At 35.1% G+C, this 14,812-nt stretch overlaps 1 protein-coding gene across 2 annotated transcripts in view; it reads left to right on the top strand.

Annotated features, from left to right (window-relative positions):
• Nucleotides 1-14,354, top strand: part of LOC123532683 (insoluble matrix shell protein 3-like) — a 34,622-nt gene extending 20,268 nt beyond the window's left edge. The window contains exons 1-3 of one of the 2 annotated variants that reach the window (XR_006682695.2): nucleotides 8,551-8,790; nucleotides 12,493-12,613; nucleotides 13,837-14,350. Coding sequence is in view for 1 of the 2 variants with exons in the window: in XM_045314215.2 (XP_045170150.2) it covers nucleotides 12,493-12,613; nucleotides 13,837-14,104 (389 nt within the window). In the remaining variant the exon portion in view is untranslated. Of the gene's footprint in view, nucleotides 1-8,550; nucleotides 8,791-12,492; nucleotides 12,614-13,836 lie in introns of those variants that run through there. The other variant, XM_045314215.2, reaches the window with a different exon arrangement.
• The last annotated feature ends 458 nt before the right edge of the window (nucleotides 14,355-14,812 follow it).

Here is a 14,812-nt window from a genome sequence, read left to right as displayed (position 1 = left end):
GTGGCTGTCAAGTTATTATACACATGATGGTCAAGATTGAACACTTTGTTGTCGAAACTGGAGTTGTAGTCCATGGCCACACAAAGTGAATCAAAAACAGCGCCTTCATGTTCTGTATTATTTTTCTTGTCAGTGGTCTTAGAACTTCTACACATTACAGGTAAGTGGTTCCTTAAATTACACATTGAGCATGTTTGTCCATACGCTATACACTCTTTCTGGCGGACATGAGGTAGAGCCCTTACACCATGACCAGTCTTACCACAATACGAACAAACTTCGCTTTTTTCAACTATAGGTTTAGTACTGTTCAAGCGGTGGGTAGTCTTGTTGCAACGATATGAGCTGCTTGCTGAATCAGCACCCTGACAGTCCATAAGTTTGGTGGCTAGCCGTTTTCCAGCTTCCTTTGCTTCAACGAACTGAAAAGCTTGTTCTAGAGTAATATTCTGGTACTGGTCTTCGAGCAGATTTAACTGTATTTCAGGGTCACAAAGTTCACGAGTTAGAACATCACGTAAGATTGCGTCTGTGTAGTTCACGTCTGCATCACAGTTCTTACATTTCAACACAAACTTGCAAACCCAGCTTGTCCACGCAATCTGGCTCCGAACGACCGAATTGTCTCCTCACGGTCTTGCGTCATATTATTCAGGGTGACTCCAGGAACCATGGTATTTTCCTCTCGGACCGCAAGTTGTCGTATCGCTTTCAAAACATTTTCCTCTGTTTGAGTTGTGAGCGAACCATCTTCTGCTCTCGTGAGGTCTCTGTGCAAAGTGTCGTCGCAACATTCAAGAAGTTGGATTATTAGTTCCTTGTCTTTAATCTTGGTGGCATCAACATAATCCTTCCACCTGGATAGGAAATATGTCCACTCTTCGATTGTGCCCGCAGATGACATAGTGGGTCCACTTTAGCTGGGGTCGGTGTGGCATCGTGTACCTTAGCGTGGATTGTGATTAATGCAGCCACAATGGCGGCATCTAGATCAGCTGTTTCGAAGTCACAAGGCGGTATATGACACTTGACTTTAGGCATCTTGGTAAGTGTTTATGTAACAGCTCTCACGTATCCAAATCGGATGTGTAACGGTTGATATTCAATGACGCATCTCCATCATAAATGAGTATTAACTACTGTTTCTTGATATCTTTATTGAACATCTAGAATGATGGAGATCTGAAACATAGTAATAACACATATAAATCATTTAAGAAAGTCATAGTACATGAATATGGATATTCCTCTAATCATGGCTGCGAAACCAAAACAATTTTCTTAAGCTATATTCATGACTGCGAAGCTAGGTACAATTTCGAAAGCTATTATCATGGCTGCGAAGCCAAAAACAATTTTCTAAAGCTATATTCATGACTGACAAAACTAGGTACAAATTCAAGAGCTATTATTATTATTATATACCACATTTATATAACACTCTTTTCATATAAAAATACGTTCAAATGTGCTTTACACAAAAATATCTATATAATGTTCAATAAAAATGGTATTGAATGAATTTGAAATTACATTACGGTAATACGATACATAGCGTTTTAAATAAAAGGTAAGCAGATCAAAACATGAAACAAAATACAATAGCGTAAAAAAATAACTGACCTATCAAAGACACAGGTTTGAGCAGAATAGAACAGAATATATCTTACATTTTAAACAGTCAGAATTAACCAGTATGATACATGTGAACTGCATCACTGCATGCAAACCGTCCCGGATGATTGGGTCAATCCCCACCTAAACGGTCCGGAGAACATCCATGATACACCCCACAGAAAAACACTGTTCTGTCACACTAGAGTCCTTGATTAGAGTTATTGATTGACAAGCAAATACTTACATAATTCTACCAGGTTATTAGTGAGATTAGTTCCCAAAGAATTGTATGAAATAGTGCGTCTTTAGCGCTTTTATGAAACTGTCTGAAAGCTCCTGTCACCGAATCGCACTGTCCAACATTTTGGCACCACTAGTTTTAATGCATTATTCTACGATCCCAGATTCTGGATGCGATGCCAGAAAGTTTTTTTCTAAAGTTATAATCTTGGCTGCAAAGCCAGTAACATTTTTCTAAAGCTATTGGCATGGCTGTGAAGCCAGAAACATTTTTCTAAAGCTTATTATCATGGCTGCGAAGCCAGAAACATTTTTCTAAAGCTATAATCGTGGCTGCAAAGCCAGAAACATTTTTCTAAAGCTATTATCGTGGCTGCAAAGCCAGCAACATTCTCTAAAGCTAATACCATGGCTGCAAAGCCAGAAACAGTAATCTAAAGCTAATACCATGGCTGCAAAGCCAGAAATAGTAAAGCTTTTATAATGGCTGCAAAGTCGGGCAATAATCATGGCGGTAAAGCCAGAAATAAGTAATATAAAACTATTATAATGGTTACGAAGTAAGAATATAAATATCGTACGTTCTGTAGAACCTTAACGGGATGAATAAATATAAGGGAAATAAATAAAACAATTAATCCGTCAATAAGAAAAACTTTATAATCCCCCTTGTCAAAATGCTAGCCGAATAGCAAGCATATTGAAATGCAAATCCTGATTTCCGAAAATACCTCTACCATTCTTGCAACCTGTATAAAATTCCTTTCTTGTAGGCAAATAAATCCAGTCATGTACATTGGCCAGAAATTAGCAGAGGTCCAATTTGGAATGATAAGAATTCCTTGAGCTTTGTCTGCGGCCATTTTCTTAAGAACCCTAGAAACCAGTGATACTCTGGTGGAACAAAAAGTCCGAACTTCCCGGACCAGTTCTCTGCAAACGCATCTATACCACTTGAATTTAAATTCCAAAACCTTAAATAAAAAATTGCCAATTTTGCGTTATGATCTGAAACGAACCAGTCCACAGCCAGCGGACCCCATTTATTCTATACTAGATGTAAAATTGACAATGACATGCCCCAGTCATCACAATCTCAAATTTTCGAAAGATAGTCTGCTTTTTCGTTTGAAAGCCTGGGAATCAACTCTGTTTCAATAATAATTGAATTTTCTACAAAATATTTGAAAATTTCCATAGCAATATACTGTAAATTATGAACCACGGATCCTTTACATACAATTTTGCTTACAGCGTGCTTACAGTAAACCATTTGATTCTTTAAAAACGTAGGATATGACCTAGAGATTTCAGAATTCTAAAGACTGCCATTAATTTTCTCCATGTAGAAGATTGTAAAGCTTTATCTGGCGACCAAACGCCATGTGTTAAACTGTTAGCTTAGCTAACTTCATACCCGGCAGAAGCATGTGAACTAGCTTCAGAACACACAATTTTAGCGCACGAGATACAGTCAAACAGTCCTTTAGAATTTAAATGAAGTTAACTACTTTTCCAGAATTCTAACTGGTGTTTACTTTCTGAAGACAGTTTAACATAAAAATCCTAATTCGGGGCTGTTAAAATGTCAATACTTAAAGACCTGGTCATGATTTGCGAAATATTACCGATCACAATTGACATGGAACTCAGTTGACCTCAAAATTCGCTAACATGTGGACAAGAACCCTACTGTGTTTGGCCGTACTGTGAATCAACATTTCTAAAGTATTGAAACACTTTGTTATTCTGACATTAGGTATGGAAATAATACCAGACTCGGAATCAATATTACATCCTAAAATTTGTAAACGTTGCACCGGTACCCAGATGCATTTTTCTATTTAGGTACAAAGCCTGAAAGAATGAGATCCTGTTCAAACGAGGAACTGGATGCTGAAGCATTGTCATAGCTAGAATCGCACCCGAAACAGTAATCTAAAAACATCAAAATTCTTATCCCCTCTGCCCTCCATTTAGAAATCAAAGACCTGGTAATCTTACTGAAAGTATATGGACTTGACGAAAGACCGAAAGGTAAAACTAAAATTTTGTAATATTTTGTAACTCCATTATTATCTATCCAAGAAAATCCCAAAAATTTAGTATGACATGGGAACACTTCTATGAAATGATAAGCAGAATGTATATCAAATTTAAACATCCAAAATTGTCTCTCTAAAAATGACAATGATACCTTAATATCATCATACCTAATTGATTGTTTCCATAAATGTCTGTTTACGACTCTGAGGTCAAGGATTAATCTCTTCTTTCCGTTATTTCTTACCGACACTGTAAGCGGATTAAATATATAAGGAATACAATCGCACAATTCCATCAAATATCTGTCCAGTAAATCGGTGATAGCTTCACTTATTCAAGGCTGACTTATTATCCGGTAATAAACATGAAAGTGGCTCTGAATAAAAAGGAATTTTATAGCCTTGTGAAATAGTGTCTAGCACAAACTTATTAGCACCTATGGATTGCCAAATTTCTATATTTTCTTTTAAACGGCCCCTGATTAAAATATCCTTTTGACCAGATTCATACTCATAATAGTTAGAGGTGAAATTTAAAATAGAATCGTCTGCATCAAAGTTCTTAGAATTTAGAGAAAAATACTCATCTTCCAAAAAATCTGGTTCTGTAGGACCACTATTTCTTGACAGCAAGTTGACCTGGTCTGACATCACCGGATCCTGTTGAGTAAGGGCAGGAACGCCGGAAATGATCGAACGATCCACATGATAAGCATTAAACATATGCGACTGGTCTGGAGGAGAAGTTGTTGTAGCCTCGAAAAGACCTGCAGCCCCTGTTGGCGGGAAATGCGAGCACGTTGTCTGGATGACCACGAAAAGAAGAAGGGTTGCTGAATAAAGCACAAGAAGTAGTCGTTGAAGAAGGCATCTTGCGCGCCGATTGAAAACGTTTGACGGACTTTGATTTACGTTTCTTGAATTTCGGCCTTACGAAGTGTAATTTCATCTTCTGAATCGCTGGCGAGCGGATTGGCTGTATAACAGTTCACACTCTCCCAACCATCTTCGGACGTGTCGGCGATGCGAATTAACTTTTGACGTTGTTTGGCCTTCTCCAGGGCCTGGGTAATTACTTCACGGCAGTATTGAATTTTATCTTTGTCAATAGCCCAGATAGCCTGGTTCAAACAATCCAATAATTCACAGTTGAATACGTACTGTGCTTTGTTGCCCTGACGTTTCCACTGAATGTTTATGTCTGACTTCAGTTTCTTCACTTCTTTGCCAACTGAAGCACTGCTACCTCGAACCTCTTCTCTCAAAGATACAACGTCCTGTCTCTGTTGATCTAGCTGGCGAGAAATTTCAAATAATTGTTTCTGAATCCGGAATCTTGCAGTGGTGGAGAACGATTATCGTCTGACATGTTGACGATCGACTGTCCAAGCGCTGAGTGAACTGACCACGCTATGTGAGAAAGCCTCACCGTGGTCCGCTAGGAACGATAAGAGGGGAAATAATTTTCTTCATATTCACTGCGTTTAACAGCAGAAAATTATATATTTATATAGTATATAACTACTGCAGATGTTCAGATGTACATATTGTTTTTTTTTTCTGCAGCGAAATGATAATTTGTTTGTTTTCATTATAATGTAGATATTTAGATGTATATAATTTTGGATTTTTATGTTTCCTGCATATGTGTATAGAAATTTATATATTTTTACTGCAGATATTAAGATGTATACATGTATAATGTTAGATTTTTTCCTGTATATGCATATAGAAATTTGTATGTTGCTACTGTTCTGCTGCCGAAAAATGCAACTTCTGATATCCAAAACCTAAGTCTAATACGTTGGTAACATAAAGTACTATTTCATTCTCTTCTATTCAACTCTTAAGTCATTGCACTTCAACATCTGTCGAACTGGGAAAATTCGCCTTTTCGCTGATGTTACGTTTTAATTATTTATATATCATTTTTTTTCTGTTTTCATGCTGCTGCCCAGCTGCTGTCCCGTTTAGCACCCGAAACCTTTGTTTATATTGATCAAGCTCAGTTGCCAAGCCTCATGACAAATCAGTCTTGTATAATGTTATACCCAAATGGGTAATGCTCTAATGTCATAGAGGCGGCAATTGGACTTTATTATAATGTCAAGCAATGCTTACCGAAGTCATTTTCTTTTATTAGTTATCCGCTTATTAAAGCACTTAAAATTCTAATGTCTCTCAAAAACAATATTTTTTGTATATTACGAACAATATTTTTATTCATCATGTCTAGTCTTATGACCTACAATTTGCATTATTTATCATGATAATGACGTTAAATTCTTTCAGTGTTAGCCACTACCCAACGACTGGTATAGTGAGTGTTAACATGTCTCTTATTTATAACGCTCAGTTTCATTTTATCTTATTAAAATTCATCCTACTAGCTGGAGACGTAGAAAAAATCCTGGTCCAACCGAAATTTGTCCATATTTCATCAAAATATTCGTAGTGTTCGTAACAAGCTGGAGTATATCCAAAATAAATTTACTGATTTCAACGTTATTTGCTTTACTGAAACTCACCTTACTGACGCAGTTGATAATAGTTACTTAGCGTTACAAGACTTCAGTAATTGTTTTCGTAACGATAATACAGCTCATTCCGGGGGATTTCGTATGTATGTTTCATCACCTTTATATTCTAAACATGTAGCAGTACTTGAAGACTACCTCCCAGAGTCATTGTGGATCGAAGTAAGAGATAAATCAAAAACCTAACTTATACTTACGGTATACAGTCCTCCGCATTATACAAATTAATTCTGGGACAAATTTAATATATGCCTCCACGAGTAGGTTCGTTAATGACATTATTCATATTATTAAGATACAACAGTTCTTTGAATTTTTGGGCAGATGGGTTTAGCTGGTCTTCGTTTACATCACCAACAACGATGAGTTGTGATGCAATTTCGGTTTCTTAATAATATGAATAATGTCATTAACGAACCTACTCGTGTAACCGAAAATTCTCAAACACTCTTTGACTCAATTGCAGTATCTGAAGGAATTACAGTTTTAGATTCTGGGATTTTCAAAACCCCGGCTAATATAAGTGACCACTTTGGCACGTTTATTTACATAGACTTCAATATAAATTCTGCAATGCCTTTTGAAAGTTTGGAACTATAAATACGCAAATTTCGAACAGCTTAATAATCTTATTCGAACATACGACTGGTCCATACTTTATAATGATACGGTTTGTAATGCCAGCGAAACATTTACCACCATTTTTCTTGATCTTGTCCAAAGGTGTATTCCAACAAGTTTAGTGATCATTCGTCCAAATGATAGGCCGTGGTATAACTGAGAAATCAGACACAAGTCCCGTCCACGAAATAGAGAAAAATGCATCGCTATAAATTAAAAAAATCGTCTTACTGGAACCTCTACAAACAATTAGGAAACAAAGTAAATAACAAGAAAAAGTATGCAAAATAAATTTTTTATATTTTATTTTTTATAATAACTTAGAATTTAACTTAAGTGACATGAATGCATCAAATCCTCGAAAATACTGGCATATAGTAAAAACTTTAATTAAGGAGAACACTGTAGTGTCAGAAAAAATACCTCCATTTAAGAATCAAGATAATACTTAGTAACACGCTATATCGGATTCTGATAAAGCTAACAATTTGAATGATTTCTTTGTTTCAGTTTCTACAGTAGATGACTCGAATACAAATTTACCTAATTTTACAATGAAGACAATTGAAACTGTAGATACTTTTGTTATAAACGAACAAGGAATAACAGATATTCTTCTTAATCTAGACATTAAAAACAAACCCACAAAAAAACCAACGGTCCTGATGGAATAAGTCATCATATGCTTAAAAACAGTTAAAACCATTTGTATGCCACTATCAATCATCTTTTGAATTAACAGATCACTACATGAGAATATTTATCCAAACTCTTGGAAAAACCGCTAATGTTATGCCTCTATTTAAAAAAGGGGAACCGCGATTTTCTGTCAAATTACAGACCTATTTCATTAATTATTTGTGTTGGAAAGGTCATGGAAAGAATAGTCTTGAAACACATCTACAGTCATTTATATTTTAATGACTTAATAAATAAAAATCAAGCCGGTTTTTTACCTGGGCATAATACAGTTTATCAGTTAATAGATATCTACAATCAGATATGTAAAGCATTCGACGAAAAGCAGTCTACATGTATTGTTTTTTGTGACATTTCGAAGGCGTTTGATAAAGTTTGGCACAAAGGTATTCTTTTTAAACTTAAACAAAATGGCATTACTGGTTCTTTGTTGGCTTGGTTTTCAGATTACCTTAACGACATAAATCAAAAAGTATTTGTTAATACATCGTATTCTAGAATTAGATAAAACTGCGATAAAACTACGGAAGCCCATGAGTGACAGGACTTTTTGCATGACCCTCGTACACAATACATTTATTAATTTCCATCATTTGATTGACATTTTCGATTTAATAATAAATGAAAGACATATTTTGTTTTGCATGTCTGCGTAAATTAGCTATTTTCAGCCTAATCAATCTTGACATTTCTTTCCTGGTACAGTATGTTTCGTTAAAGCCCTGCTCTCCGGCTATTCAAATTCTTTTGTGTGTATGCAACCCATGATTACAATAGGTAACAGTTAACGGCCACGTGCCACACTTTAGCATGCATTTCATATAGAATTTTATGTAAGATAGACTCTAATTTGACAGGCGTCACTGTTCATAGTCAGGATTTTCATGCTTTTTCAGTGACAATTCAAGGTCAAAAGGTAAAACGGGAGCAGGGTTTTAACGTATTTAAGCCCTTACCACTTAACGTGTTGGTATTGTGCGAGACGAATTTCTTAATCTTGCCGATTAACGTGTTGGTATTGTGCGAGACAGGTATATATGTTTATTCTTAATTCATGTTGTTAAGTATTTAAAACTTGTTAACGTTATACAAAAAAGTTTTGATATGATTTAATTTTAGAATTTGACGAACAATTTTCATAGGTACTGATTATTCTATTAATACATATAATCTGTGGAAAATCCTTTTCCCATGATTTGCTGATTTAAAGAGAATTCCTATAGTTTTTTTCCTTTCATAGAATTTTTTTAAATTCACATATATGATAGGAAATTTTGTGCTGAATACAATGAGCAAATAAAAACAATAGGTCACCAGGCTTGTTTTTGTGAAAAATTGTTTTGAACACACCCACTGTTGCTGAAACTGCCAGCGATTTTCCAACATTTTCATAATTTTCTGCTTTTTTATAAATACCAACCAAAACATACATCAAGACAGCACAACAAGGTTTTTTTCTTTTTACAGATTTTATTATATACTTATTTGATATCATAGTCATATTTGTAATACTCTATCCTTACAATAATGGGTACAAATGAAGAAAAAAATATTGTTTATGTTTACTTTTGTGAACTTTTTTCAATGAAAAATACCCATATTGAAGAATATTATTTTAAATTTTGAAAAATCTCTTTCATAGAATTTTTTCCTGTTTTTCTTGTGTATAGATAATTGTACTGTGAGCATAAAAATGGCTAAAAGTGTATGGGTCACCAGGCTAAATTTTATGTTAAGACCGCTAGAATACAACACCTGTTCAAACGGAAAGTGGCGCAATCCTGGCCAAATTAATTACAAGTATGTGTGTTAGAAGTTAAAAAAAGTTTTAAAAATTCTTAATTCTTTCTATAATTGAATACTAAATAATCGAACGGTGATATTGTCTTATCAGTACTAAGTAAATTATCTTACATTATATGAAAAACACTGTCTTTGTACTAAAATGCAATGTGAAAACTCAACCACAAAAATAGCAAGATATCTGTCAGGCATGATACTTGCTTATACAACATAAACCAGTACCAGCATTTGATTACTGATAAAACTTTTCAAAAATGTTATTTTATTCAAGATTCCTCATATTTAAGATTGTCTGTAACATGTTTCAACAAATGTTGACCTCAGTTCAGTTTTCCATAGAAAGTGTCGGCTGCGCAGAAAGATGCGCATAAAAAACTATAGGAATTCCCTTTAAGTATGGATAGTTCCTAGAAAAATAAACTTATTTAGTACAGATCAGCTCAAGTGTAAACCGTAACGTCGGGTCTAATTCGTACAGGTAAACGTTTGTTATTGACGAAACTGGAAGAAATAGTAATTATTTTATGTATATGTTTTACTTTTAATTGTTTTATTTGGTCCGTATATACCACTTAAATATTTGGTGGAGATTCACACCTTAAATACTAAGAAGATCGTAAAACTAATGTTTATTATACGTTTTAGAATGTTTCCTCAAAACGCTTTAATTTGGCATAGTATTCAGTTGTTGGAGGAGGATTTCATAATACCGGTACTAATACAACGATATTTATTACTGATAAAGTGAACCAACAGATTTTACAACGTTAAGATTGCATTTACACTGCTGGCTTTAGTGAACAATGCAAGACTGTTTCGGGCATAACAAGTCATTTTGTTCATTTTCAGAGATACTTAAAACAAAGATTTATTTTAACACAAGGGCCATCAGCAACTCAAACTTATTTGTAATTGAGCCGTGCCATGAAAAAACCAACATAGTGGCTTTGCGACCAGCATGGATCCAGACCAGCCTGCGCATCCACGCAGTCTGGTCAGGATCCATGCTGTTCGCTAACAGTTTCTCTAATTACTACAGGCTTTGAAAGCGAACAGCATGGATCCTGACCAGACTGCGCGGATGCGCAGGCTGGTCTGGATCCATGCTGGTCGCAAAGCCACTATGTGGGTTTTCTCATGGCACAGCTCAGTTATTAAATACGCTACTAAATGATTGCGCCTAGAATAGGGATTTTAGGATCAAAACAGTGCGATATGTATGCGAACCCCACACTGGAAATGAAACTCATTTTCTTATTGAATATCATTTGCATACTTGATCAGTAAACCGAACGAGGAAATAAACAGCTTAATTGGTTCCAGATACTCCTAGAAAAATGTGCCAAGTCTGTTATGGTAGCATATTATATCAGAAGAAACATATTATATAACGTGTAGAAACATCATTGACTTCCATTTTAAGAGCAAACGACCAAATCTTCTAGAAGCCGAGCTCCGTACAACCCCCAAGTATGTGGGACTCTCCAAATGCGACCGCCCCTCACAACCTACATAATGTAACCTGTGGCAATCACTCTTGTGTCTGTATGTCTGGGATGTTTTAGCATCTAGTCGAACTTCTCTCTGTCCACAATTTGTATCCAGAATGTTAACATTCAGGTTTCTTTGCTAGACTATTTCTTGCAATAGTCATGTTTGTGACAGTAATAGCACTCGATTCACATGCCTTTTCAGATCGTTTTGTATTTTCAAGCCAGATTAACATTGCTGGGATATTATATTAGTTTTGCTATGGTCTAAACCCAAACTTAAGAAGCCACAAAAATACATACAAAAATACATACAAACGAATGAATTTCGTTATAAGGCGAAATTTTTTTGACAAAAACAAAATATTTTCTTTATCCTGTCATGTCTTAGGAATAAATCAAAATTGTATGTGGCAATATATCAGTAGAAAGTTAATATCCTTATAAGGGTTATAAGTATCTAGGGGACGGTGTATTCCCATTAATCCAGAAAATACATGGTAGCCGCTATACGGATAGTTTAAATGTTGCCACCGGGAATCTATGATATCCTGTATATTAAGTGTAACACAGTCAGCGCTTCCGTCTTTCTTTTGGTTAATTCTGACAATAGATAGGTTTTGTGTCTCTGTCTTCTGCTAAGGCATTGAATACATGCGTTTTTGGTTCTTAAGGATTGATTTTTATATTGATTTGCAAGAGCATTTTTTATGTTTTATGGTGTAACATGCCTTCTGTTGCTTTTGCGTATGCTAGAGATTCACCTGGCGGTGATTACTTTTATTTGCACTGTCCTGTGAATTTGGAACATAGTGGGGTTAAGAGTTCGGTGCACAATAAACCGGTTTAAGCTCCCCAGTAGTGTTTTTACCAATGACCGTTTCAAGGTGGTTCTCCGCAGTGTTCCTTTATTTGTTCGTTTTGTCCTCGTGTGTTTGCTTTGTGTGTGAGTGTGTGCGTTGATCGTGACGCGGTATTGGGGGAGCGGGGAGGGGGCGGAGGGAAGGGGAAGAGGCTGCGTTTTTGGATCGTGGTTATCCCTGTTGGATATTTATCCTTACTTTTATGTAAAATAATTCAAATGAATAACATTAAATTCGCAGCAATGTGAACATTTTAAAATCGGTCTTCAAAATTCATGAACATGAACATTTCCTTCAGATACAGCGAAGCTTTGATAGAAAGTTTAATAAATTTCTGCATTTTAGAACAATATGTGTTTCATACGTACAGATTTACCTTAAACAACCTTATTTTTCAAATAAGAATATCTTGGATGAAATATGCTGCATGTGTCGTTCTTTTGTATTTTTCCCAGAACAGAATGAATAAGTTTAATGATATATTGTAAATAATATTTGCTGCTTTAAACATACTGTTAAATGACAACTTTTTTACAGCATGAATTGTAATCTTTTATATGTGTAATCTTTTTTCCAGAACACACTTGCAAAATGTTGATGTTGTTATGCCTGATAGCTACTGCCCTACCTTTAACTCTTGTGGAAGGCGCGGAAAAGTATTGCGTGGCGGCCTTGAAAAGACCTGGGATAGATTGTTTGTAAGTGGAGCGTATAAAGACTTGGGTTAATTACCAGTATCATAAGTCAATCTTACGGTTATCGTTAAGTGTTCATAGACCATTCGTTTGTTATTTTATCGATAACTTGAAACGTTTGTTATTCTCAAATCGTTAACGAAACTTTCGTTATGAAACAATGACTTCATAGTATTCGTTAGACCTTCGTTACGCAACATTTTTGCTCTTTTTTTTTTTTCAAATTGTTGCACATTTTGATTCTGAGGTGTCCTTATACGGGGCATGTTATATTAATTGCTACGTAAATTCGTTTGTCTGAAATTATGTCCGTCTGTTTTTCCGATTTTTTTTTCGCAATTAATGCAAATATGGAACTAATGTGTAGTGTGCATATATTTGATGAGGATATACGTACTGATTGGTTTAGCTTCTGGTGAGAAAATGTAAGTGTATTTTGGCCCGTTTATTTTTGTGTGTTTTTTCTTGCACTTTCCTCGACCAGCTGTTTTTTTTGTCGCATTGTTTTGTTAGCAGATCTTTAGTATTTGTTTTATATAAATTATTATAACTTAAACGTACACATCCGGTTGATCTTGAAAGAAAAACAAAAATAATATCTAAACTTCCTCAGTTGTTATTGTTATTGAACTTATAAATACATCTGCGGATGTCTCTAAATTATATTCTGGTACTTATAACATGTGTAAATGTTGAGTTCTGCTTAACCCGGGGTCAGAGTGCGTTGACAGTAGCTTTCCGCTACCGTCCATAGCAGGCTCAATCATCCCGAGCCTGCAACATTTTCGTTTATGTCGTGTTGGGCGACCTGTGGTTTTCAACTTTTTCTATTTTGTTTTTCATTTGATTAGTAAGGCGAGGCGAAGCATTTGTCAGTGTACATCTTTAAGAAATAAAATTCAACTGAAATAGATGGAAAAGTTATCGGCATTTCGATAGGTTTTCATGTTTTCTATATGCTTTAGCATATATTTTAAGTGTGTCCTATATGCATTATTTTCTTTGTGACTGTTTTTATGAATACTTAAAAATAATTTAAGAAACGGCCTTTGAAAAATTCGATATCAGTGTTCAGGCTATGATATTTTGTTTGTTTGTTTTGGGTTTAACGCCTTTAACAACTTTAAAGTCACTGATGTTAAACGTTTTGCACGTATTTGTTTCAGTTTTTTAACTACACATTGTTTAATTATCATAAAATTATACATATACCCGTTTCGTTCCAGCTACGGTTCAACGGTACTCGGATTCGTGCGAATGCTTATCAACTATAATCTCACTCCATCTTCTACCGAAATTTGTTGTCAAGCCCGAGCCTGCTCGTACGGAGGATGTTTGTTTGTGGACATCGGGTGTCATAACCATGGCGTGTCGAAACAATTGATTTGGGAGTTACCAAATAAAGAGCCTAGCATGAGCTGTTACACGTCCACTGGTACGGGCTGGGGCCGTTCCTATAAATATACAGCGGCAGTAACAAGGAGAACATATTAATCTTATCCCAGGAAAATTCCAAAATAATTTATTACCTTTTCTTGTTTATTATCAAAATATCTTTAAGTTTAAAAATGCTGCGAAATTATTATTCTAAGAACCAATTTGTAATTCATTTCTTGATGCAAATGTTAATAAAAATGTATTAAGAGCAAATATAAAATTAATTAAAATCTGGCTTTTTAATATTGTGTTGAATGTGAAACATTCCTCACATTTGTCCTAAAATTTACATAAAGAAAAGTCTAAAGTAATATCGAAGAGTATTGTCATTTCAAGAGCCTGTGTTAATGTACCTAAAGAAATAAAACTAGAAGAATTCGAATCACAGTCACCACAATCTGGCACCATAAATTGCACATGTAAATCTTTTAATATGCGCCAGATTTGTCGTACATATCTGTATCCTAATGCTTGTATTTTCTCATATGTTTTTCTTATTGTCGGTTTGAGTTACCATCAGTCCCAATTAAAATGGCGCCTCTTGTTGACATACCGTTGTCACTTACTGTCAAAGCTTGAAATAAACATATAGCTCCTGTATCTTTAGAACGGTTGAAATTATTTGATTTTATTGTATCAGAGTTTATTCATAAAATGGGAATGTTTCATGAACTAAACTAATTTATTATTCCCATTTCTTACTAAAATGTTATTTTTCCGCCATGGGATCAGAAGGGCGGATCGGTTATAATTGTCACAGTTAGC

This window comes from Mercenaria mercenaria, chromosome 11 (assembly GCF_021730395.1).
Source record: "Mercenaria mercenaria strain notata chromosome 11, MADL_Memer_1, whole genome shotgun sequence".
NCBI lineage: Eukaryota > Metazoa > Mollusca > Bivalvia > Venerida > Veneridae > Mercenaria > Mercenaria mercenaria.
Note: the sequence above shows the minus strand (reverse complement) of the source record. Positions and strands in the feature narration are given on the sequence as shown.